Below are 25,157 nucleotides of genomic sequence, written 5' to 3'. Positions count from 1 at the left end.
CACTTGCAGTAAGTGATCAGTTCTGGCCATTTATTTCTCAAAAAAAAAAAAAATCAGCTGAAGACAGGGGTAAGGCTTGCATATTATTGATAACGGTGAGGAACTCTTCGGTTTGCCAAGAGAAAAGCGGTAGGAGAGGGGACTGAGGTATTCAGTGGTGGTAAACAGAAGACTAGCTGCAATGCCCTATTTACCTTTTCTATGTTAGAGAACAAGAAGGCACTCGTTGAACTTTGAAAGGCAACGTTTACGGTGGGGAAAAGGAAGTACTGCATTTAACTCGGGGAGATCATTGCCACAGGATATTGCTGAGGTAAATAAATCTTATATTACATTTTGATACAAAAGTATTATTTGCAGCATCGCTGGCTAACCAAAAACAAATGATCTATGGTTTGGAGAATCAATGGATCGCTAAACAGCCCTTCTGGGAGGAATTCCTAAGCTAAATTAAAATAAAATTTGTGGGTAAAGTGGAACGGGGACAAGCCCATGAAACACGAGGCACGGCTGATGTCAGGCTGTGGGATCGGTGGCCCAGCAGAAGGTAACTCCTGACTGCAGTGGGGGTGCTCTGGGGAGCTGAGCAAGGGCAGCATCTGGCTTCACGGAAGGAGCTGAGATAACAGAATAGAGGTAGATTTTGCATTTTCTGGATTTATAGAGAAAAATACTGACAGATTTCCTGGTTTATATTACCTACAGTGGTTCCTGCATGCTGAGGTACAAGGATCTGCACGTCTGTAATCACAAACATGGACTACTGTAGGGTGAGTGACCTCCACGTGTCATTGCTTCAACACCAGTGCCCAGGAAAATGAGAGCAGGAGACGAGACAATGCTAAATGACACCCAGCAGCTCGCTGCCACTTAGCAGTGTAACCCTCCTGCCCTCGGGAGGGAGACAGTCCGGGGAAGAGTTTAAGAGGTGGGGCAGGGAGCAAGGGAAGCAGAACTTCAAGAGGCAAGGCTCAAAAAAAAAAAAAAAAAAAGAGAGAACAAAAAGGGCAGTGGAACCAAATCCAAAGTGGAAGGGTGACTGCAGGCCCAAACTCTCAGCATTTGTTGCAACTATTAGTGTTGGGAAAAATGCTTCAAGTACAGTACCAGAGTGTAAATGAAGCTGGGACCAATTTTTCCTCCCAACTCCTTGCTGTTATCACCCTACGACAGAGGTTTAAAAAAAAATAAAAATCTATCTCTTGAGACTGCTTCGTAGATAAGCCAGAAGGGTACTGACCTCACTGAACTGTTGTGGTTAAAAAACAAAACAAACAAACAAACAAAAAAACAACCAACAAACAACAAACCAAACACTAGAAACTCGTACTCTGTTCCTCATCTCAAGGGAACCCGTGGAGTGGGGGCCTGAGGCTCGTTCCCACCCGTGCCTGGTCGGACGGTGCTCAGTGCTGCTGCCCCCTCCTCACCCAGCTCCTTCACATGCTTTGGTTTCCAGAACAGATGCACGATCTGTTTGCCTGCGGGAGATACTTAAAAGGGCTTTATCCACACACCACAAAAACAAGCTAAGTTCTGCGAGCTGCTCCATCCCCTTGACACGTGGATAGTCAGAGAAAATACACAGGGAGCTGCTGCCTGCAGTGGCAGGGGCTGAAATGGTCCGAAAAAGCAGTGTATTTCCCCATGGGGGAAGAACGTGATAAGTGAAGAGAAATCAGTGCAACCTGACTTCCTCGTGTAAACAGTGTTCTAGCTACACCAGATATAAAGCCAGTGTATCCTGGTGCCTCCTATGTTTGTAACGGTGGGAAGAGATTTGCATTGTGTAAACAAAGGTCACTGAAATGAGTTTAACCTAACGGCTCCGCAACGAGGAACGAGGAGACGTAGCTGAATTCACCATGTAAACGGTCTCGGTGCTTAACACTGATGTGGAGTAAGCTGGATTCGGTGGAGTAAGCTGTACGAGGTGATGGGATGAGAGGTAGTGGGGAAGGACAGCCTCTTCCCCGTTGGCTTCATACACAGCGGGCGTCCTGACTTCTCCTTCTCCGTGTGAAGGTATCGGCTGTTTTGCCAGAATTGCAGTGTCATAACATGAAATGGAAGCTGGACTCTTCAAAAGTTTAGCCCCGGATGAAAGAGTCTCAACTCCTTCTCAGGGACGAGCCCTTCCCAAAGAGGAACGTCGCTCCAGGCTCTCAGGGAAGGTCAGTGCTAAGTGTGGCTCCTGATTCACAGATTAAGAATTAGATAAAATATATCCAGTCTATTAGCTGAAAACTCTCTGCTGTACAGGACTGGGACTCGCACGGGGATCTCTGCCGTTCCAGTCTACAAGTGCTCCCTCCAGAGATCAGAACCTCCTGGCTGAAACAGCTCTGCAAAGCTTTCGCACCCCAAAGGGAAGGAAGAGTTGTGCGTTTTTAAGGCTCTCCACAGAAGGGTGGCCGAAAGATCTGTTCTCCAGTGCTATTTGCAGCTTATTGGAACGCCTGGTGGAAACGTGGCAGCGTGGTTGTGCTCAAGCTGGAGGTGAAGACGGGGGGCAATGAATGAAGGGGCCCAAAGTTCAGGGAGGCCCCAGCTCCAGGAGATTCTTGAGGTTGATGTTGCAAAGTGGTAAGCAGTGGCTGCGTCTCCCCCTGTGAGTAGCCCATGACCAATCCCCCTGAAGACACGGGTGGATTGCAAGGAGGAAGATTTAGGGGGAGGAAGCCAAGAAGATGAGAGAAGTCCATGTTAGCAGCACAGAGAGCCTCTGAAAGGTTAGCAGGGCTCTTGGAAAGCAAAGCCTCATCCAGGGGGGGTGGCTGAGGCGAAGAGGACTGAGGCTCACCAGATGAGAGAGACAGGCTGCCAGGGAAGTCTGACAAAAAGCTGTCCACCTCTACTTTGGGTAGTTTCTCAGGCAAATATGAGGTAGATCCAAGCTGATACTTTGGAGGAGGTTGCGGTGGGGAGGAGATGGGAGAAGAAGACTCCAGAGGATAACTCATTCCCATGGGAAGAGAATTAGGAACCAAAGAATGGGGCATTCCTGAGCTTGGCATGGTTTGGAGATGCGTGCTGTACATGCCCACGGGCAGCATGCCAGGGAAGCTCTTACCACCTATCATGTCTCTGGATGCCATACACAGGACGGGACTCAGCTCTTCTTTCACAGCTACAGACGAGCTGCAGCTCAGGAGCCCCAGCATGTCAACGGGCTCCGTCTTAATCTTCAGCAGTTCCTGGGAGTGGCTTTTCTTCATGTGCCTGGTCAGATGATCCTTCCGCCCAAACCTCTGAGCGCAGTACTGGCACAGGAAATCCTTCCGTCCCGTGTGCACCACCAAGTGTCTCCGCACATCTTTCCGGGTGTAGAAGCGCCTGTCGCAGTGGTCACACGGATGCTTCTTTTCCTTCGCCCCGCCAGAAGCCCTCCTGGAATGAGCTTTGAGGTGCTCCAGCAGGACCTGGGTGCTTTCGAAGGTCTGCAGGCACACCTTGCAGCTCAGGTCACCGCTGGCAGCCGCGTGCATGGCCAGGTGCCGCCTGAAACCGAGCTTGGTGTTGTAGTTCTTGCCGCACTCAGGGCAGTGGAGGGCCTCCTTGTTGGGATCGTGGGTCTGCAGGTGGTTGCGGAGGTGATCTTTCCGGTGAAACATCTTCTCGCAGTACATGCACTGATGAGGCTTCTGAGCAGAGTGAGTGGCCATATGCCTTTTGGGAGAAAAGCGGGAAAGTTTAGACTAGCGGCCAAGCCCTAGGAGAACACATGCTACTTTTTCAAACCGTTCCTTGCGTCCTACACTGTACGCCACAGAAATCCCAGGGGGCATTTTAACGCCGCCGAGCGGTGCTGAACTGACAGCCCGGGCAGCAGCGACTCTCCAGGCACAGAAGCACAACATCTCGAGCCACGGTTAGGGTCTGTCTCAGCAGTTCCTGGCCTCCCTAGAACGCGTCACCTCTGCGGACGGGTACTTCAGTCACCTACTCAGCTCCTGCTCTCTGTTGAGGCTACCAAAGGGGGAAAGGACAAAGAAAGTCGTAGCAGTTTGGGACAAGAAATGCTCGTCCGCTGATGAGATGGCTTCACGTCATCAGGAAGCACCGGGTGGTGGCAATGTCTGTTGACAGCCACTGCGGACTGATTTTACCTTGGTACCTTACGCTCTGACACTGTTCATCACTTCAAGTTCCTAACGATCACATCATTTAACTATTCTACATTTCAGTACGGAAATAGGAGCTCTACTTCTTCATGCTAGAGCAATAGTGCCATAGAAATACTTCTGATTAAAGTTACAGAGGCAGGGCTTAGGAAATGTGAATGCTATTCTTGCTTTTCTTTTTGGTTTTTAATCTGTGAACTTCACTTTCTGCTTCAATTTCCTCCTTAGTAAAACAGAAAACGTCTTGAGCTCAGGATAAAGTATTATCTGAGGTTCTCTGGAAGGTGCTTAAAGAGATGCCAAGTATGGTAATGTCTGGGACTCAACTGCTTCGCAAGGTAACAAGGGCATTCCCCCTCCTCCACCTTCTCAGAAATTCAATCAAAAAAACATGTCGGAGGGGTTTTCCCCTCTCTTCTGGCAGAGGAGCATTGTTCTGCAGAGGCCCTCAGCAGTTACCTACCTATACAGCTTGTACTTAGAAGCAAAGGCTTTGCCACAGTGCAGCTGGGGGCAGTTGTACGGTCTCTGCTCAGTATGAGAAAGCGTGTGAGTTCTCAGCTTGTCCACATTAGTGAAGGAGGTCTCTGATATTTCACAGTGGCATTTTCCCTGACTTGCGGTCTCTTCACCTCTTGGCCTGGGAACTAATTTCCAGCCTGTCTCTTCCTCCTCCTGCTTTGCATCTTGAATCCAGTTGGGAACACCGGGAAAAAATGCCGTCATGGCAGGCCTAGTGGAACGTGGCCATGTCAAGCAGAACTCGAGCCTGCTGGCGTCTTGCCGTGATGTTGCCTGGGTGCGGTTTCAGTTGGAGCCCTCTGTGACCAAACTGCCTTAACAGCAAAACATCATCATCTGGAATCACAGAAGAGTTGGTGTTAACCCCCTGCACCTTCCACCTGAGCACACGAACGCGGGTGAGCATCAGCAAGTGCCACAAATGCACGAAGGCACTCGCGCTGCACGTTCACAGAGGTGGGAAATTCCCAGCTCCAGAACACGCCTGGTTCTTTCCTCCCTTACCCTCTGTTCCGTCTCCCTGAATAAAATGATGTTAAGCTTCTTTGAACAATGTTTGTGCAACTGTTGAGAGCCAGCGTTACCTGCTGTGTGCATTTTCTCCTGAAATAGGTGGGTGTGTCTCTGGAGCTTTAAATACCTGCCCTTTCCCAGCACCTTTTGCAGACCGTGCTCATCCCCTTTTTTCACCTTCTTCATGGCTACTCTCCCTTGCTCTTGCTCTTTGCTCCCCTGGACCAGAAATTTAAGATCTTATTTCTTTTTTCAGCCACTCTCCTACCACCACGCTGCACTAGCAAGACCATTTTCTAAAACATTTTTTTTCTTTCATGCTCTTATCCATCGCTATGGAACTCCAAACTGTCACCCACTCACCCAAACGCACCTCCCGCATCCTCTTAATCTATGGTGATTCTCTGCTGGCTTTTAATGTAGAAGAAAATCTCTACTGATCTCTGCTAGCAGGTTGGTCTTGAGTCGTGTTTGTCTCGTTGGCACAGTACTGCATTTCTGGCAGGTTCTACCAGCACTTACACCAGTACGTGGTGAGATGGGATGGAAACCTCAGAAAAGCTCTCACTGAGTTTAGCTACCTAAGAAACTTCTTAAAATAGCATCGAGCCCTCAAGCTCTTTCTCGCTCCATGATTGCTTCAGAGGGAGGAACTTCCTGCCTGCACATCAACAAGAGTGCCAGTTGCGGGCAGGATGTGCAACTACGAGGGAACTAACCAACCCCCATGAAGAAAGTGCCCCGCCGAGGGTTATAAATAGCTGAAACAACAATAACGGCAGCCGCACAATCAACGCCATACCCGAGCCGTTCCCTCGGGGCGGGGAACACCGGGAAACGGGATGGCTCCAAGACAATGCGTCCTGTGCAGGAGGTGTGGAAACGTCCGCTAGGAACAGAATTCAGCTTTGGGCAGGCTGAATCCACGCAGGCAGAGCGCAAGGAAAAAGGACCTGGCCTGCTGAGCGCCGCTTTGGTACAACGCAGCGCGGCGTGGTGGCTGCCCCTACCCTTTAGGCTGCAGGAATCCCGTGCTTCGGAGAGGTCTTTGCTGGCGTGTAGGGCTGCGGGTATTTCACCTCTGTATGATGGGTGCTGAACGTGGTGAATGTTCTCTGTCTCCTGCTTCAGGGCTGCGTAGACGTTCCAGGTCTCTCTGCCACTTCCTCCAGGTATTTGCTTGTTTCCCTCCGAACACGCTCGGCCATCTGTGCCAGTTTCAAGGCTACCTGAAAGGAGACAAAATTTCAACTTTGCTGCCTTTAACAGTAAGGTGCACAAACCACCTGTTGCCTTCAGAGCAAAAATCCAAATGAATTAAGACCTGGTAATTTCGGTATTTGATTACTGTTAAATTTCATGAACCTTCCCTACAAACCGTGAGATTCTCACAAGAAAAAGGACACGGCCTACTGAGTCTGTTTCCAATTCTAAAGGCAAGTGGCAGGACGCTGACAGCTGCAGAGTGAGAAAGAAAAAAAAAAGCCCACAAGATGAGGCTCTGGCATAGTAGCAAGGAAAACTCTTTAGCAGCTTGGTTCACCTAAAAGGAACAGCGTAAGCACCGTGACAGGGAGCTTTGGGAGGTTAACAACACAACTCACACCTGGCTAAAAACTCGGTGTGATCTCTGTGCTCATATTTAAAACAGCTTTCTTAGCAGCACTTCCCTAAACTCTGTGGCCAGCAGAGAGTAACAGTCACCGCTGCGTGGAGACACTTAACCTGTGCTCCATCACAGCAGCGGTGCCAGCACCAGGAGCCTGTTTGTCTTATGCAGTCCTTGAAAAACACTTCCAGGCTACAAAGCTCCAGGAACCTCAGATAGGATGGTTACAGAAAACTCCCAGCAGAAGAATTTTCCTCTCTTTCAGTTCTACAGAGGTTGAGAGGTTGTCAGTGAACAAGCTGGAAAAAAAACAGGATCCACCTGAGGGCTGGATTCCCACTGGCTGCCAACACACAGGAAATATTTCACTGTGCACGTCGGGTCTGTGCGAATTAAAGCTGGAAGGCAGCGTGCAAGGACGGACCGTGGGCGATCCCAGCCAGCTGTCAGTGCACAGAACGCAGTGAGACAGGTCCCAGTTCTACAAAAACCTCTCCGGCTTCACACCAAGCCCCTGCCATGGAGTCCCCCACCTGCTCTGACCGTTTCTTCCAGCGGTTAAACCCCCTCCAGGCATGGTTCCTTACTGAGTACCTGCGCAGTGCCTGCCCCTAGAGCCCTCCGGTGACAGAGCCGTGCTGGGAACCACATGGGGGAGCTGACCCAGGTTAAAAACCACCGGGCAACACCGAAAGGGACCTGGGTCGGGTCTCTGACCTGGGCAACAGCAGAGCTGCGCTGTGGTGGGGATGGTGGGACGAGGGCTTGGCTGACACCTTGCAGCTGCAGCTCCTCTTTTCTAAAGTGCCTCTCCGCTGTGCAGTTTGCATTTCTCCATCCTCGGCTTCTGCCTGCTGCTAAGGAGCTGCTGCAGCGCTGCCCCTTTTCCTCCCGCACGCAGGCAGCTGTGCTCACACTCACGCTGGGACCAGTGAGGTCGGCCCCGGGTCCCCCTCATCCCCTTCCCTCTGCACAGCCCTGGCCCAGCTGTTCCACAGAGGGGCTCACCCTGCTGCAAAGCCTCTTACTTTGTAATTTTCCCTCCCCCGGCCAGCTGAGCCCCCCGGCCAGCTTTGCTGAGCCTCCCCACGTCGTTAAAGCCCCAACCTGCTCAGGCAGAACCCGGCGGCGACCCCGCAGAGCTGCAGCCGGTGGGAGCCCAGCACCGGGCAGGGGCTGCAGCTCGGGAGCTCAGCCCGGCCCCTGCGCTGAGCCAAATCCTCGCTGCCCCTTCCCTGCTGCCGCTTCCCACTAATTTATTATTATCATTACCATAATTAATTACCATAATTAACTGTCATTAGTAACGTTTACAGGCACCCAGCCGCAGCCCTCAGGCACCTGCTGCCCCCGCCCCGTTTCCCTCCCCCCACCCACGGCCCCGCTGCCGCCCTGAGCCCCCCGGTGCCCCCCGGGGTTGTCCCCACCGAGCCCCCCGAGCCTCTGCCCGGTGCCCGGTACCGGGAGCTCGGCCCTGAGGCCTCCCCGGTGCCCCTCAGGCAATGGCGGCAGCAGCCCGGGACCGGCCCTGAGGGGAGGCCCCGGGGGTGTGTGTGGGGGGGGGGGGGGCGCTGCCGGTACCGGGACCCCCCCCGGTGCCGCCCCCGGTGCGCACGGGCAGCCCCGGGAGGAGGCTGAGGATGAGGAGGGGGAGGTCGGGAGGGAGCCGGTGCGGGTTGGGGGGGCTCCGGAGGGAGCCGGTGCCGCCCCCGCCCCGCCCCTCCCCCCCCCCCGCACTCACCCCGCTCCCCCGGGCCCCGCCAGGCGCGGCTCCGGCGCAGGCCGCGGCGGCCCCATTGTGCGGGGCATTGTGGGAGTGACGTCAGCGCCCGCCGCCGCCGCCTCGATGGTGCCCGCGCCCCGCTAGAGCGGCCGCGCCGCGGGGCACGCCGGGAAGGGGGCGGCCTCCCGCCGGCCTCCTCCGCCACCGCCATGGCGCCGCCGCCTCCTCCTCCTCCTCCTCCCGTCGCCGTTTTCCTCCTCCTGCTGCTGCCGCCGCTGGCAGCCGGTGCCTGGGACGCGGCCGGGTACCTCCTGTACTGCCCCTGCATGGGTGAGGCCCTCCCGCCGCCCCCTCCCCGCCCCTGCCCGCCGCCGGGGCCCGGTGTGGCGGAGGCTGAGGCCCGTTCCTCTCCTCTCCTCCTCCTCCTCCCTCCCCTCAGGCCGGTTCGGGAACCAGGCCGAGCACCTCCTGGGCGCCCTCGCCTTCGCACGGGCCCTCAACCGCACGCTGGCTGTGCCGCCGTGGATCGAGTACCGGCACCACCGGCCGCCGTACACCAACGTGAGCACCGGGGGGGAACGGGGGGGAAACGGGGGGATCGGAGGGAGCAGCGGGGGGGAGCACCGGAGGGAACCAGGGGGAGAACCGGAGGGACCAGATGCAACACTGGGAGAGAACCTGGGAGGAAATGGGGGGACCAGAGGGAGAACCGGGAGGGAACCGGAGGGGAGCACCGGGAGGGAGTACCAAAGGGAACTGGGGGGACCAGAGGGAGAACCGGGGGGAGGCTGGTGGGGAGCACCATGAGGAAACGGGGGGAGGACTGGGGGGAGCACTGGGAGGGACCTGGGGGGAACCAGGGGGGTGCAGAGGGAGCACCAGGAGGGACCGGGAGGGAACCGGGGGGGAGCATGGGGTGGACTGGGGGAAGGAACTGGGGGGGAGGGACTGGGGTGAACAGAGGGGGGAGCACCGGAGGGAACTGGGGGGCAGGTCCCGGGCCTGGCCTTGGGGTACTGGGGCTCCACTTGAGGCCGTGCCCGCCGCCCGCAGCTGCACGTGCCGTACGAGCAGTACTTCAAGCTGCAGCCGCTGCTGCGCTACCACCGCGTGCTCAGCCTCGAGGACTTCATGGCAGAGCTGGCACCACGGCACTGGCCGCCCGGGCAGCGCGTGGCTTACTGCTTCGAGGCGGCGGCGCAGAGGAGCGCGGACAGGAGCAGCTGCCCCATGAAGGTACGGGCACCCTGCCCCTCACAGCACGGCTCGCTGGAGGCATTTGGGGCTGGCTGGCTCCTCCGTTTGCAGGCACGGCCCCGAATCGCCACGAGTGCTGTTCCTTTTGCTGCTCTGCGTGCCTTGCTGCACCTTCCTGGCAATTCTTCCAAAGAATTGTTTGTAATTCTTCCAAAGAATTGCCAGCAAATGCCCGGGGTTCAGGAAGGCTGTTTGTGTAAATGGGTCTTACCTCTTCTGACCTGATTGCGACTGTCAGGAAAGCAAACCTGGAACAAATGATGCCCATCTCCTACTGGTCTTTGCCTGGTTCCTGTCTGTGGTATAATTTTGCAGCTTTAGAGTAACCTTCAAAACATTTAATGACTGCGGTGTTCTTGTTCTTTTAAAGCAGCCTTTGCATTAGTTCTCAATTAACTCTCTTTAATGTTTCACTCTCTCCTTCCCTTGGAACTGATAAGGGACAGGCAGGCAGTTATATTCCCTCTGTGCTCTGCCTGTAACGGAGGAACTCTTTGGCTCTGCAGCCCGGGATCTTGTTAGCTCACTCTCAGACCCCACGCGTGCACTGAGCGAGCACTTGTCTCTCCTTTGCAGGATGGAAATCCCTTTGGTCCGTTCTGGGATCAGTTCAAAGTGGATTTTGATAAGTCTGAACTCTTCAAGGGAATCTCCTTCAGTCCTGCATACAAGGACCAGTGGATCCAAAGGTAGCAAGAAGCTGGAGGACTGTTGGCGTGATGCTCTAGGCATTTAGATTAACTCGGGAAAACAAAGCCACGAGTGACTTTAGTCATGTTGATATGTTTGGGTGACAACTGCTCTAGCCTGGGATGAAAATGTAAGCAGTCATTGCTAGGTAGCTCACTGTTACGTGTATTGGATTCTTACCTTTTCGTCTGTCAAAGAACACTAGTGAATTTGTTACTGGGTGGGAGGCTAAATGTGCTGTCGGAGTTTTGCTCCATTCTGTTCTCACAGCAAAATGGTTCGGATCTGTCTTGTGTAAATCCGGAGCAGCAGGTGCTGTATGTCTCAGGCTGTTCTTACCTTCACAGAACTTGTTCTCAGCAGTCCTTGTGCAAAATTGTGTGTGCAAGGTTGTTAAACTCCCATCTGTTTGACTTTTTTGTGGTTTTTTCTTCCTCTCCTTAGGTTTCCACCATCCGAGCACCCCGTACTTGCCTTACCTGGGGCTCCAGCCCAGTTCCCGGTCCTAGAGGAGCACCGCCCCCTGCAGAAGTACATCGAGTGGTCTGATGAGATGGTGAAGAAAGGAGACGCCTACATCCACTCCCTGCTGGTCAGGCCGTTTGTAGGAATTCACCTGAGGATCGGCTCGGATTGGGTATGGCTCAGCGCGGGGCTCGTTGCTGTAGTTGGGTGGCTGACACCATGGAAAAGCTGTTGGAGTAGAAGCTGCCCTTCTGGGACGGGAGCCTGAACCTGCTTGCACTCAGTAACTGCTGCGTTTTGCTGCTAGGAATGCTGCTGGGATTCCTCCTGCAGACAGACCGTAACGCTGCTGGAAGGGGTGGGGGGTTTGGTAGCGTGTTCTTGGTGTGTTCTTGCAGCCTTTCCGTTCAAACGTGATGTTTTCTCTTCTTCCAACAGAAAAATGCTTGTAACATGTTAAAGGACGGGACAGCCGGGGCTCACTTCATGGCATCACCTCAGTGCGTGGGCTATGACCGAAACACTGCTGTGCCCCTCACCATGGACATGTGCCTGCCGGACCTCAAAGAGATCAAACGTGCTCTCAAGCTCTGGGTGAAGAAGACAGAAGCTAAGTCTGTTTATATTGCCACTGATTCCGAGCCCTACACGAAGGAAATACAGCAGTTCTTCCAAGGAAAGGTAAAGCTAAGGATAAATCTTATTCCAGCAGGAGTGCTTTAATAAAAGCTGGTATTATGCTGAGACATTTGGCTTGTAACAACAGGTGACTGGGTTGATTTACTTTCCTTGCTTTTCCCTGCAGGTCAAAGTCGTGAGCCTGCAGCCGGAGGTGGCTCAGATCGATCTGTATATCCTCGGCCAGTCCGATCACTTCATCGGGAACTGTGTCTCCTCCTTTACTGCCTTTGTAAAAAGAGAGCGTGACGTGCATGGAAAACCCTCTTCGTTTTTTGGCATGGATCACCCGCCAAGGTTACGGGATGAATTCTGACCGAAAGAGGAACGGGCTCAATAGTTCTCTGAGCGTGGTACCTCACTGGGGGACCACTCGTGTGCTAACGGTGTTCTGTGCTGTGCAGAGCACGCTGCCGGGCTGCGGCAGGGCTGTTTCCAGCTCCTGGGTACTCCTCACAGTCACTCTTCTGTCTGACCTCACTTCTGTGTTTCCAGGGCGATACCAGACAGAAAAGAAATTTTAAATCATGAAGTTTATAGGAAACTGGAAACTATACATATACAGTTCTTATGATGTAATTTATATATCTCTCCATCCTCGTTTTTGGGGGTGTGCCAACAATTTCAAAGAAGCTGCTCAGATTTCCTCTCTTTTACCATTAGTAATTTTTATCTGGAGCTGTTGAGAAGCTTCTCATTGTCCAGAACTGACTGTAAGTTCTTTTAAAGTGCAAAGTATTGTCAGAAATATCATGGTCCTGAAAAGATAAAGCTCAGGATAGGAAATAATATCTGGGTTTTATCGGGTACAGCTGTTGCCTTGCTGGACCCACATCACCTCGGTGCCTCACTTTCCGTTCCCTGTGGCGGGAGATTCCACACCTGCCTCACAGCAGTGCTGAGTGGGCGGCTGTGGAGCAACGCCTCGATCTCCAGCAGTGCTAGAGAAGCCTGGTGGCAGCGCGTTCACTCATTACAGTTACGTGTTCAGATGGTCTCTGTATTGAACTGGGGAAGGGTTTTGGAGGGACGTGGATGGACGATTTTTTGTAGTCGAGTTGGGGACTTAGGGTTTTGTAGCTGTTGATGTAAGGTGGAAGTCTGTTAGAAATTGTTTTTAAGCTAAAGGTCCTGCCGTAGCTGTAGCGTGGGTTGGTGCATGTTTTACCTAGGTCCGTGTTAATGGTGTCTGTTTGGTTTTTTTTGATTTCTGTACTCTGTAAAAGTAACCCCTCTGACAGCAGAACCCCTGGTGGTAGGGCTGCTTCCCAGCACAGCGAACTGAACAGTGTTAGCTAATGGCGAAACAGCAAAACCACCAAAAAGCTTCAGTTTGCCCCAGCATTTATCTATCCGTGTACCTCTGGCACCACATCAGGGCCTTCAGCAGCAGGTCTCAAAGCGCCCACTGCCTTTTGTCCTCCTGTCACCTTTTTTTGAATCCAGACTGCAGAACTGGGGTTAATTCCTGATAGTGCTGCTCGTGAGGCTGTGGTACGGGGCCAGCCGCCTCTGCCGCAGTTCGCTGGGTTTAATTCTGGCATTTTGGGGTTTTTGTTGTTCCTGCTGTTACTTTCCACCTCCCTCCCCGTGCTGTGAAGCAGGTTGGCGGCTCCGTGCCTCGGCCCCCCGCTGCTGCCCGGGGGTGGGCGGGGGGAGAGGAAGAAAAAAGGATTTTTTTTAGAAAAAAAAAACATGTATTTTTCTAACAATAAAGAGCTTTTGTAGGCAATGCCGTTGCCCTGCGCATCCTTTTGGGGGGGGGCTCCGGGGCCTACCGGGGGGGGCCTGGGGCCTACCGGGGCCTACCGGGGGGGGGCCTGGGGCCTACCGGGGCCCACCGGGGAGGTGTCTCCGGGGCCTACCGGGCCCGATGGCGCTGCGGAAGCGGCGGCGTGGGGCGGGTGCGGGCGTTGCCAAGGAAGTGACCGGAGAACGGGGCGGGGGGGGGGGGGAGGCGGCGCCGCTCCGGCCCCGCCGCATCCGGTGCCGCGGGAGGAGGCGGCCGCGGGGCTCCATGGTGACGGCGCAGGTGAGAGCAGCGCGGCCCGGCCCGGCCCCGGGGGGTCCCCGTTTACGCCCCCCCCCGGTCCCTCCCGGTGGGCCCAGGCCCGGGTCGGGGGCTCCCGGGCGGTGCCCGGCAGCGGGAGGCGAGCGGGGGCTCTGGGGGGGGTTGGCCCCGGGCGGTGGCCGGGGGCTGCGGGGAGGTCGGGGGGCACCGGGCCCGAGGAGGGGCTGAGAGGCACGGGGGGGGCTGAGCCCTAGGGCATCGTCGCCCCTCCCGGTACCTGGAAGGTTCACACGGGGGAGCGGCGGTGGGATTCAGGGGGGCTCAGGGTGGTGCCTGGGAGGTGCCAGGGGAGGATTTGGGCACCGAGCCCCAAAATTCCCCAGATCTGAACCCAGATCTCCGCACCCCATGCGGGGAAGCCTCGTGAGGGCCGAGGCATTGGGGTCGCCCAGGTGTGCCACGACCTCGCTGCCAAATATCCCGACCAGAAGAGCCCGCGTTAGCCCACAGCCAGCCCGCGGCAGGGCTCATTTCCTCAGGAGCAGTCTGCTGTCGTAGAAAAGAACTCAAATGCTCCCTTTGCTCCCCACCTTGGTTACGTGGAGCCATCTTCCAACACATTCCTTCAGCCCTGAGACCCAAAAGGATGCTCAGGGGACTGACCCGGGTCTCTTGAGACCTCCCTGTATGAAGGAATCCCCATGGTGCAAAAGTTTGTGGTGCTGCAGCCTGCGCCGCGTCTCGCTGCCAGGCCCCTCTGGGCAGGCCCTGTCCAGCTCCGTCCTTGCAGGAGAGTTTCTGTGAGCACAAACACCACCAACTGGTTCTGCTCCTGGTCACGCAGCTGGGTGAGGCCGGGGAGAAACGTGATTTGATGTGCTGTGCTCCCTCAGGAAGCTTCACACCAGCAGCTAAAATAAGGGGAGATGATTCGTGATAGGTTGTTATGAAAATAGCCCACATCGAGGGTAAGATAAATTATCTGGGTCTATAAAAAGAGACTTGCAAGTGAAACGGGGGAATGCATCAAAAGTTTAGGAAGCTCATATTGCTGAGATACACCCAGAGGAGCAGCAAACATGCAGCACATTTTTTGTTAAAGGTATGTGTTGCCAAATCTGAACAGAACAGGTGCTGGACATTTCACTTTTAACTCCCAGGTGAGTATGTGCACAGCAATGTGTGCTCTTGAAAAACAAAGCAACCAATGTGAAGATTAACTTAATCTTCATCATTTAATCCTAGTCAGCATCTCTTTTGCAAGCTGCCCTTCTCATCAATGTTATATTTTGGATGTTAATTATATAAAATAGGACCAGGCTCCTCCTGTCAGAGTTTGTGCCTAATTTGAGTCTTTGCCAGTATGTACACTCCCCATGCAATGCAGATAAATGACGCGCTGCTTGTTTTGTGAGCTTGTCTCTTGTGAACTTGAACTGTAGGAATATCTCAGGTAGGTGGGGAAGGAGAAGCATCACAGAAGCACAGCACACATTTATATATATAATTACTCATGATGAGTAGAGAGAGAGTTGCTTTTTCTGCTTCTGCAAGACTTGTCCCCATTTCAAGTGTTCTTTTCTGTTGGTATACCAAAATACATGTTCCCTGTGGGCCAGAAAATAAGGTCATCTTTATTTGGAGTTGTCAGCTAGGAGGGAAATGTTTTTCTTCAGTTGCAATCCCAAATTCCTGTCATGGTTCCAGTGCAGCGTGCGGGTTGTTGAGCACTTCTGGATGATTGTCCAGTTTGGGCAGCCCCACGCACGTTCCTCGTCTTCCTGCTGGTAACTTCTAAATGCTTTCATGGGAACAACGAGGGAGCGAGGCGCTTCCCTGCACAGCAGCAAGGAAATTCTGAAGGTCGTGTTGAGGTTTCCATACAATTCTTCAACATGTTTGTTTGTTCCTCTTGTGCTATTCTTTGTAGTGCAGATCTGCAGTCTGGGCGTTGAGATAGGAGCGTTCTGCTTCCTTCTTCAGTCCTCTAGCTCTGCTCTTGAAGTTCTCTGTCACCTTACTTGAGAAGCTCTCTGGAGACATGCAGTTACTGAGTAAAAACAGACTAAATCCATGGGCTGCTGCAGATCCAGCTGGTAGAAAGATGGATTTGGAAAAAAAAAAATAAACTTCTTAGAAATCACACTGCATTTCTCGAGCTGTACCATTGAGATCTTCAGTGTGAGGCTGCCGCTTTAGCAGCAACGCAGTCCTTGTGCTCTGTTTTAAATGGCAGCTCGTGGTGCCAACTGCTGGGAAATGCAGCAGCACGTGTCTTCCTCTGCAGCCCGGAGTCATCAGCGGCTCGGGTCCCTGAGCTGGATTTGTGCACCGTGCCTCCAGGCTGGCGCTGAGCCTTGTGAGCCCGGTGGTCCCCGCTCAGCGGGTGCAGCAGAGCAGGAGCGTGGCGTGCAGGCGGTGTGGTTGGCATGCATGAGCAGAGCTGGCTTTTATGGAAAATCCCCCTAAAAGTGTGTTTTTGAAAGAAAAACAATAGCATAGGTCTGTGCGAACAGTTGTGCTTGAAGGCTCTCAGGCACACAGGGTTGTTTTCTGTTTCCTATAAAAGCAGATGCACGAGCTCTAGCTGAGGAACACATTGGTTTGCAGAATCCTGTCCCAGGGGGCGAGCACGTTAGAGAAAGACGAGGGTGGCCTCAGAGGACTGCGAGCTTTATGAAATGTTTGGAAGTGATATGGAAGGAGCTTCAACTCACCTTCAGAAGGCTGAGAAGGGCAAACCTGGCAGGTGTCCGCTTCGCACCCTCATGTCCTCTGACTGCTTGAGCATTAGGCGAGGCGTACCGTGGGTCATTCCACCTCTAGAGCTTTCCCTTCTACTCTCAGCTGGATACAGGCTGGAAATGCCACCTCTGTTTTAATGCTTCTCTTAGCTGCCAACGGATTTTGGAGTCCAGCTCACTGGGGTGATTTGGTCCCCTGGCTGGTTTGGCTTACAGTATCTGCAAGCCTTGGAACGCTGCTACGCTTGGCTGCCGTAACGCTCTACTTTGCAGCCAGCTAGAGATGTGGGAAAACTTTGGGGTAACCATTATGTTCCTTCACTTGACAGAAAAGTAAAAGTAACATCAGTTTTCCCAGGTGTGGAAACGGAACGTTTGGGGGTGGGATGCCTGGAAATGGACGAACCATTTAATGATTTTGTCTTGAAGCCTCGCAGCTGCTGTAGCCCAATTAAAGATCTATTATGCTGTAGGTAGGCTTCAGAAAGTGACTTTAAAAGTTTTAGTGCACAGGACATAAAAGCATTTGGGCAGCATTCCAGGGAACCGCTGTCACTAAAGAAAACCCAGGCATAGGTTCTAAACCTCTTGTGTCAGGATGGTCCTGATGATGCATCACATCACATCACGTGTGAGAAGACTGTAATATAAAGGTGGCCTCATAAAAATGAGATGTTTTTGTCAATACGTAGGAGGCGTAAAAAGAGGCAACTCTGAAAATACTATATTTGTGTTTTGTAATCTCTCGACTGTTGGTAGGTAGGTGAAGCACGCAGGTGAATCACCGGCTGATTTCCTTTCATGAGCCTGCAGCTGCGTTCTGAGCAATATGGACAGAGCAGGTCTGTGCTGGATTTTCAAAGCACAGGACTTAAAACAAAAAGCTAAGCTGCAAAGGGAATCAGTGGCAAGGAGTTACATCATTTTTATAAATAGTTTAAAAAGCGTTATTATTTTTAAAGGTCAAGAAGAGGATCTCTGCCAACTGCAAAGGTGAGATTTGATGAAGATTCTTAGCAGCAGAGCCTGTATAACCGATACTGACAGGCTTTGGTAAAATAATACTGTCTTGGCTCAGGCCTTTTTTTTAATTTTTATGTTGTCTTTAATTGTTATTCTTCAAAATCCCTCAGAACGTAATGCAAAATTCTGCTTGAATAGATGAGTCAAATATTGGCTCTGTGCAGCAAACTGCCTTCATATATGCCTTCCTTGTTTCTGTTCTAGGTTTCTAGCACTGGATCAGCCATTGATCAGAACACGCCAGCCACAGCCCTGCTGTCATGTCTAAGTTAAAGAGCTCTGAGTCTGTTCGGGTGGTGGTACGATGCCGGCCGATGAACAGCAAAGAGAAGGTGGCTTCGTATGAAAAAGTCGTTAACGTGGATGTCAAATTAGGGCAGGTCTCAGTGAAGAATCCGCGGGGAACATCTCATGAACTGCCTAAAACTTTCACCTTCGATGCTGTGTACGACTGGAATTCCAAGCAGGTTGAACTCTACGATGAGACCTTCAGACCTCTCGTGGACTCTGTGCTGCAAGGTTTTAACGGGACAATCTTTGCGTATGGGCAGACTGGAACGGGGAAAACATACACGATGGAGGGGGTGCGTGGTGATCCCGAAAAAAGAGGTGTCATCCCCAATTCATTTGATCACATCTTCACCCACATCTCTAGATCCCAAAATCAGCAATACCTAGTTAGAGCTTCTTACTTGGAAATATACCAAGAAGAAATCAGAGACTTGTTATCAAAGGATCAATCCAAACGGCTGGAGTTAAAAGAGAGGCCGGATACAGGTGTGTATGTTAAGGATTTGTCCTCCTTTGTTACAAAAAGTGTCAAAGAGATAGAGCACGTCATGAATGTGGGAAACCAAAATCGCTCAGTTGGTGCCACCAACATGAACGAGCACAGCTCTCGATCTCACGCCATTTTTGTGATCACCATTGAATGCAGCGAGCTGGGACTTGATGGAGAGAATCACATCCGTGTCGGAAAACTCAACCTGGTAGACCTTGCGGGCAGTGAGCGCCAAGCTAAGACTGGAGCACAGGGGGAAAGGTTAAAGGAAGCTACTAAAATCAATCTCTCTCTTTCAGCTTTGGGCAACGTGATATCTGCCCTAGTAGATGGCAAAAGCACACACATTCCATACCGGGACTCAAAGCTAACTAGGTTACTTCAAGACTCGTTAGGTGGCAATGCCAAGACTGTGATGGTGGCCAATATAGGCCCTGCCTCCTACAACGTAGAGGAGACTCTTACAACACTAAGGTATGCCAATCGTGCCAAAAACATCAAGAACAAGCCAAGAGTGAATGAGGATCCTAAGGATGCTCTGCTACGCGAATTCCAGGAAGAAATTGCTCGACTCAAGGCACAGCTGGAAAAACGGTCCATTGGGAAAAGAAAGAGGAGGGAAAGGAGAAGAGAGGGTGGGGAAGAGGAGGAGGATACTGAAGAGGGTGAGGATGAAGGAGACGACAAAGATGACTATTGGAGGGAGCAACAAGAAAAGCTGGAGATTGAAAAGAAAGCCATTGTTGAGGATCACAGCTTGGTAGCAGAAGAAAAGATGAGACTGCTGAAAGAGAAGGAAAAGAAAATGGAGGACCTGAGACGAGAGAAGGAAGCAACAGAAATGTTGAGTGCTAAAATCAAGGTAGAATTCTTCCTCGTCATACTTTCATACTTTTTAAAGCACTTTATTTAGGGTGTGGGGAGAATAGCAGGTTTCCCAGTTAGGAAAGGTATTTCAAAAGAAGTTTCCAGAATAGTGGTTTGTGTTTAATCAGATTTTAAAATAAACTGTTTCTAGACAGAAGTTGAAATTCCCTTTGTTTCCACCATTAATTAGGAACCTCAATATTCATGAGTTGCTGCATTGTTCTTATATGCTGATCTTGTAAGATCTTAAGCAATCATCACAATGAAATGTGATGATGCATCTTTTCGCAAGCTGTAGCACAAAAAAAAAGCTTCATTCTGCAACAGATCATTAACAAGATTTTATATGAGAGTACACATTTTCGTTCTTCAGATTGGCCACGTTACAGCAGTGTGTAATTCCAAGCAAGTTACTGTTTCATTTCTCCCACAGTTTTACAGGAATTGTTAGAAATAGTAATGCTCATAGCAGGTAACTTAAGAGAGGGCTGCCCTCGTGAAGCTGTCTGTAAATGAGAGAAAGTCACATCCTGTGGAAAAGACTTGTTAACTGGTCACTGAGAGGGAAACTTATGACCGTGTTTTCTTTCAGGCAATGGAAAGCAAACTTCTGGTGGGAGGAAAAAATATTGTGGATCATACAAATGAACAGCAGAAAATCCTGGAACAGAAACGACAGGAAATTGCGGAACAGGTACAAGGAAGAACATTTGTTATTTTTGTATAAAAAGCCTTGCTGTGGAACTTCTATAAAACATTGTATCAGGAGAAAGGTAAGAAAGTTTGCACAGGGTTAACCCTGAAATTGATTAAATGGCAATCATAAATCTCAAAAAAAGGGTCAAGGGCTTGTGTACTATTTGTTGTTGTATGAAATATGTAGATAAGGCTTATAATACTTTTCTTCCAGCTTTTCCCATTAAAGATTTATATTCCATCTTAATTGGATATGTCTGTAAGTGAAGAAATAATTGGAAGGCCTCAGGGAGTGACAGTTCAACTGTTAACTCAAGGGAAGGGGTGTTTACTATGTGACAGAAGCTTATTTTCTATTACGCATTTTCTGATGGTAATTCATTAAGTGCAATGATTAGTATGAATAGATTTAAAAAAAAATCTAACCACAACATTTCAGTCCTTTAATTGAAACCTGAGCGCTTACTCACCCTATCTGATTCCAATAGACCCTTCACCAAAATAAAGACAAAGAAGAGCTAATGCTTCTGGTATTTCTAAGGCAAGAGATAGGAAGAACTAGAAGCTAAAGCAAAAGCCCTGGAACCCAGGGAAGTAAAAACATCCGAAGTGTTGGTTTCATGTGTGTCAGCCTGGAGGTGGCAATGCAATTGTGGTCCCTAACATTGTACATCACATTCTTCAGAAACGTCGGGAGCGAGAAATCCAGCAGCAGATGGAAAGTCGGGATGAGGAAACACTAGAGCTGAAGGAGACCTATAGTTCTCTTCAGCAAGAGGTGGACATAAAGACCAAAAAACTCAAAAAGGTAAAAAGAAAATTCTTTCATGTCCACTGGGTTTGGAATAAAACCAACTTGTGTGTGAAACTGAGAGGAACATTGGCAAGTTATGACTTCAGCTCTTGTTGTCTGTTCCAGTTATTTTCCAAGCTGCAAGCTGTGAAGGCAGAGATCCATGATCTCCAAGAAGAGCACATCAAGGAGCGCCAGGAACTGGAGCAGACCCAGAATGAACTTACCAGGGAACTAAAGCTAAAGTAAGTCCCGTCACTTCGTTTCCTGTCAGTTAACTTCAACAGAGACGGTTTCTTATGGGGGGAGTGAAAGGAAGGACTGTTCTGCACATGCTTGTGGAACAAGATTGCAGCAAGAGAAAGCCAAAAAATTCCTCCTTTTCCACGGCTATATTAAGTCAGTGCGAGAGGAGCAGTAGAGAAAATTGTCTGCTGATTGTGTTTCTTGTGTATTTCCCATTGTTGTGGTTTTATGTAGGCACTTGATTATTGAAAACTTTATTCCTTTGGAAGAAAAGAATAAGATCATGAACAGATCATTCTTTGATGAAGAGGAAGACCAGTGGAAACTGCATCCCATCACCCGGCTGGAGTGAGTGTACTTCTAATCTTTTACGTAGGATCTAGTTACAGGTCACAAAAGACCCTCTAGTTACTAAGAACAAGGTACCCCAACAGGGGATTGAACTGGGGATATAAAATGGCCCTCCAACTTCTTAGCTTCTTGTTGAATTATAAAACAAAGTTATTATTCATCTGAGTAGGTTGAATAAAATAGGAATGCACAATTAGGAAAATTCTTGGAAGATTAAGATTTGTCTTCTAGATGAGCCCAGTAATTATATGTAGCATATACGTAATTCTCCACACACCACTGAAGTAGCAGTAAATTCCTATTGTATTTGTTTCCTAGATGAGTTGGGAAAGCTCTCAAAAATTATTATGCGAGAGCTGTGGGTATATCCTGAATCTCTACAGAGGAAGTTCTCTAAAGCAAATTTGGTAAGCAGGGAGCAACCAAGTGCATCTGTGGTCTGTATGATAAAAAACAACAACAAAAACCATAGAGATACCCTGCTTTGTGCAGGGAACAGATGACAAGGGATAACTGCTTTATCTTGTTGACTGACTGCTGAGAGCTGTTCTTGGAAATGCAATCTAGGTTGTTTTTGCTCTCTTGAAACATATTTCCATGTGGAATTTGCAGATGTTGTAGCTCATAAATTCCAAGAAGAGTTTTTGGTTCTGGTGTATAATAGACTGAGTATCTGTGTTTCTCTAGTAACCAGCAAATGATGAAAAGACCGGTGTCTGCTGTAGGATACAAAAGGCCACTAAGCCAGCACGCCAGGACGTCCATGATGATTCGTCCAGAAGCTCGGTACAGGGTAAGTCCAGACATGGTGACAACTTTCAAATGTTCGCCTTCCTGGTCAGGGGAATGTGATTTCAGAGGATTGTTAGTTCTTCTATGGGACGTACATTTTTACAGTGTCCTGGATAGATTTATAAAGTACTTCAGAATATGCTTTGGGGGGAAAAGAAACTATTTGCATGAAAACATGCAGGCTTTGATTTTGCTTCTACTTTCCCAGGCAGAGAATATTGTATTACTGGAACTCGACATGCCCAGCCGAACAACAAGAGACTATGAAGGACCAGCCATCGCTCCCAAAGTTCAGGCTGCTCTAGAAGCAGCTCTGCAGGATGAAGATGAGATACAGGTGGATGCTTCGACCTTTGAGAGCACTTCAAATAAAAAACCAAAAGCCAGGTGAGCTGAATTTTTAGTAAGCAGACTAGCCAGCAGCAAAGGGACAAAGCTAATTGCTGTCTGTCTGCAGTTCTCATCAGTAAAGCTATGGCTAACGTGGCTGTAAAGCAGAGATAGAGAGAGAAGGGAACGTAGGACAGTAGAGAAAGATGAGACTGATTAGAGTATAAATCCAGTAAAAAAAATTGGAAGTTTAATTTTGATGAGTAACAGGTGACATTGTTGGGGCTTTTTTTGTTTATTTTTTTTTTCATTTTTACTTCTTCAGGCCTAAAACTGGAAGGAAATCAGGGGGATCCTCTTCAGCAGGCACCCATAGTTCTCAGCTCTACCCACAGTCCCGAGGGCTGGTTCCAAAGTAAAACCAGCAATTCCTCTCCAGGGCGTGAACAGCCTTTGCCTTCTGAGAGCAGAGACAAGTAAAAACCTGCAGAGAGACCTCCCAGCCAGACTCCAACCCCCTTCCCCTGGAGGTGGCCTCTTTGCTGTTTAACTGACTTGTGCCAGTCCAGGTGCACTGAGCCACAGGAAGATACGTGCTTGCAGTTCAGCATTTGGCCTCTGTGGGAAACAGATTTTAGTTAGGAAATCAGAAATGCATGAGGTACGTTACAGTGTATTAGAAGCAATGGGAAGCATGGGGATCACCTCACAGCATCACCGTCTCTCCTTCTGCACTAGCCCTCTTGCTGCACTGGGCTTTTTTGCTGTTGGGCAATAAGAAGACAGAGTTGAAAGTCATCTCAACAGAACCACGGCTCCAGAGCTTCATAGTGAGAACCAAATGAGGTTAAAAAGCAAAGGATTTATCCAAACTTGACTAGGTGCACAGTTTTTCCTCTTCCTGCTTGAAAGGCTGGCATCATCCTTTGGGGTTAAGAAGTTGGTCTGACCAGGCAGAATGGCAGCTGTCAGCATGTATTCACCACCAGATAGCTGTGCCTCCCTTTAGAACTGTAGGACAAGAAGGGGTCTTGAAAGCAACTTTGTACTCGGTAGAAAGGAAGCAATAGAAATTGAAGTCCTTTACTTGTTTACAGGCGTAAGTAAGAGCTCCTCCAAACTGACCTCCTGCAGACCTCACCCCTACCAACAGGAACCACCTTGTCAAAGAATTCATCTGCATACCAGTGCCAGCTCCACAGCTTTCTTCCTCTCTGTTGCTTCCATCTTTACCCCTGGCATTTGACACCAGTATCCACACCAAGCCTGAACGGGGGGCGGCGCACGGCCATTTGCTCAAATCTCCCCCTGTTCACAGGAAATGTGGCGTTGGCATGGAGCTAACTGCCGAGCAGGCTCCTAGGGCTGGCTCTGCTCTCCCCCGTAAGCTGGGTGGAAAGTAGAGCACCTTAATGAGAAGCTGGCTTTTGAGCGCACTGTTCTTGTGAGTGTGGCCCCTCCTAAGTGTCTCAGGAGGTTCAGCATACGGTACCCCTTGTGCCTCACCCGGGTCACGTTAGAAGCTTTTCCTTTGCACCTCCTGGAGCATGCAGGGCCCGGTGGGAGCAAAAGCACACGTAACCGAATCTGGGTAATGGAATCTGGCATTAAATCCAGGGGCTGTACTTTGAAAACAAGGGAGGAAGAACTCCTGCTTTTGATGGTCTCTCTGCAAGCTGCCCTATGACTAAAGCAGGCTGCTGTAATGCTGCAGGCTTGTGTGGCGGGGTTGAGGGAGATGGAACTGCCGTGTTGAAGACAGAGTAAGGTGTCCCTGTCTAGTGTCTCGCAGCTCATTTGTAAGTTTTAGTTCATTGTATATTGAGACTTGGGATGTTATTTTTCCTGGTTGCTGTTGCCTGTCACCCTATGAATGTTTTTACCTATTTCCTCTCCTTCACTGATGACTTTCTCCAGACTGACATGTGTGAGTGTATGAGGACTTGCCTGGTTTTAGAAATGCTCTGATATATGGACTCTGCCTTGTGTGCTCGTTATGTAACTGCTGAGTGACTTCATCCAGGCTGGAGAACTCCATTGTGTCTGACCCCCATGAGCAGAAGGAACTGCACACTCAGCACAGCTCACCTCTGCATCTTGCGGGCATGGTGCCTCGGTGAGCCAGCTGCCCAGGTGGGCCCCGAAAAACTCCAAGTCAGCTGCTCTGGTTCATGGAGTGCTTTTCTGGATCACAAGATCAATACACACGCACACACATATTTTAGTTTTGGTGGAGGAAAGAGGAGTTTGGCCATAACCGAGAGAGAATCACCAGACAAATTTCAAGCAGAAGATGGAAAGCTGGTATAATCTTCCTTTTTATAAAGCACTGTTTGTGTACAGAGAGCCTTTTACTTAGCTCTTGTTGTATAATGTAACGTCAACTTCTCTTCCCTCTCCTCCGTCTCTCCCTAGCACATAATATTCTGTACCTTGACATTTTAAAAGATGATTGTATGCTGTAAGTGCTCAGAGAACTGAAGTGAAACAAGGGGGTTCTACAACCTGTACTAGCAAGGTAATATAGACGCCTGTATGTCCATACCTACGTGTATGTTTCACGGGAAGCTGCATCCACAGCCACGTGTGTTTGCACATGCGCACACTGCCTCAGTTACTTCTGTTCCATAGGGAATCCTACGTTACACTCATATGCTGGAAACTCCCCTTGTGGCAGGACTGGTACAGTGGAAATCACAGTGCAAACCCAAACCGTTCTCTTTTTAGTACTGATAAGCTAGCTGGTAAATATGTCGGAAAGGCTCTGCTTTTAATTCTGTAGAAATTCATTAGCAAGGTAAAAGAAACTCAGTGAGGTGGAAAAAGAATAAAATTGCATATTTAGTCATTGTATTTAAATCGGAGCAGTGGGTAGAGATTTGGTTAGCGTGTTCACGGGCAATCCCAGATTGTTACAGAAGCTGTTAGATTCTCATTTTGAT

At 50.2% G+C, this 25,157-nt stretch overlaps 3 protein-coding genes across 8 annotated transcripts; 2 read left to right on the top strand and 1 right to left on the bottom strand.

Moving 5' to 3' along the window:
• Positions 1–8,548, bottom strand: PLAGL2 (PLAG1 like zinc finger 2). Of its 4 annotated transcripts, none has more exons than XM_082773651.1 (4): positions 8,510–8,548; positions 6,170–6,388; positions 4,588–4,982; positions 1–3,669 (listed from the first exon to the last, which is right to left on the bottom strand). In XM_082773651.1, exons 3-4 carry the CDS (start codon positions 4,848–4,850, stop codon positions 2,448–2,450), a joined length of 1,485 nt encoding a protein of 494 aa, XP_082629777.1. In that variant the 5' UTR covers positions 4,851–4,982; positions 6,170–6,388; positions 8,510–8,548; the 3' UTR covers positions 1–2,447. The 4 variants fall into 4 exon arrangements, with proteins under 4 accessions (XP_082629777.1, XP_082629778.1, XP_082629780.1 ...); XM_082773652.1 differs by having other exon boundaries at positions 6,239–6,388; XM_082773654.1 differs by lacking the exon at positions 4,588–4,982.
• A 68-nt stretch (positions 8,549–8,616) lies between these two features.
• Positions 8,617–13,307, top strand: POFUT1 (protein O-fucosyltransferase 1). The gene is made up of 7 exons (XM_082773655.1): positions 8,617–8,821; positions 8,931–9,052; positions 9,545–9,727; positions 10,325–10,437; positions 10,883–11,075; positions 11,342–11,584; positions 11,709–13,307. Exons 1-7 carry the CDS (start codon positions 8,701–8,703, stop codon positions 11,895–11,897), a joined length of 1,164 nt encoding a protein of 387 aa, XP_082629781.1. The 5' UTR covers positions 8,617–8,700; the 3' UTR covers positions 11,898–13,307.
• Positions 13,308–13,557: 250 nt separating this feature from the next.
• KIF3B (kinesin family member 3B) lies at positions 13,558–24,191 on the top strand. Of its 3 annotated transcripts, none has more exons than XM_082773505.1 (9): positions 13,558–13,613; positions 17,564–19,002; positions 19,600–19,701; positions 20,389–20,511; positions 20,623–20,741; positions 20,977–21,090; positions 21,781–21,886; positions 22,094–22,272; positions 23,313–24,191. In XM_082773505.1, the coding sequence occupies exons 2-9, from the start codon at positions 17,620–17,622 to the stop codon at positions 23,320–23,322; spliced, it is 2,136 nt and encodes a 711-aa protein (XP_082629631.1). In that variant the 5' UTR covers positions 13,558–13,613; positions 17,564–17,619; the 3' UTR covers positions 23,323–24,191. The 3 variants fall into 3 exon arrangements, with proteins under 3 accessions (XP_082629631.1, XP_082629629.1, XP_082629630.1); XM_082773503.1 differs by having other exon boundaries at positions 22,541–24,191; XM_082773504.1 differs by lacking the exon at positions 13,558–13,613 and adding an exon at positions 17,300–17,329 and having other exon boundaries at positions 22,541–24,191.
• The last annotated feature ends 966 nt before the right edge of the window (positions 24,192–25,157 follow it).

This window comes from Aythya marila (assembly GCF_965140915.1).
Source record: "Aythya marila genome assembly, chromosome: 16".
NCBI classification, from domain to species: domain Eukaryota; kingdom Metazoa; phylum Chordata; class Aves; order Anseriformes; family Anatidae; genus Aythya; species Aythya marila.
The sequence above is the reverse complement of the archived record's forward strand: the minus strand, read 5'-3'. Positions and strand labels throughout refer to the sequence as shown.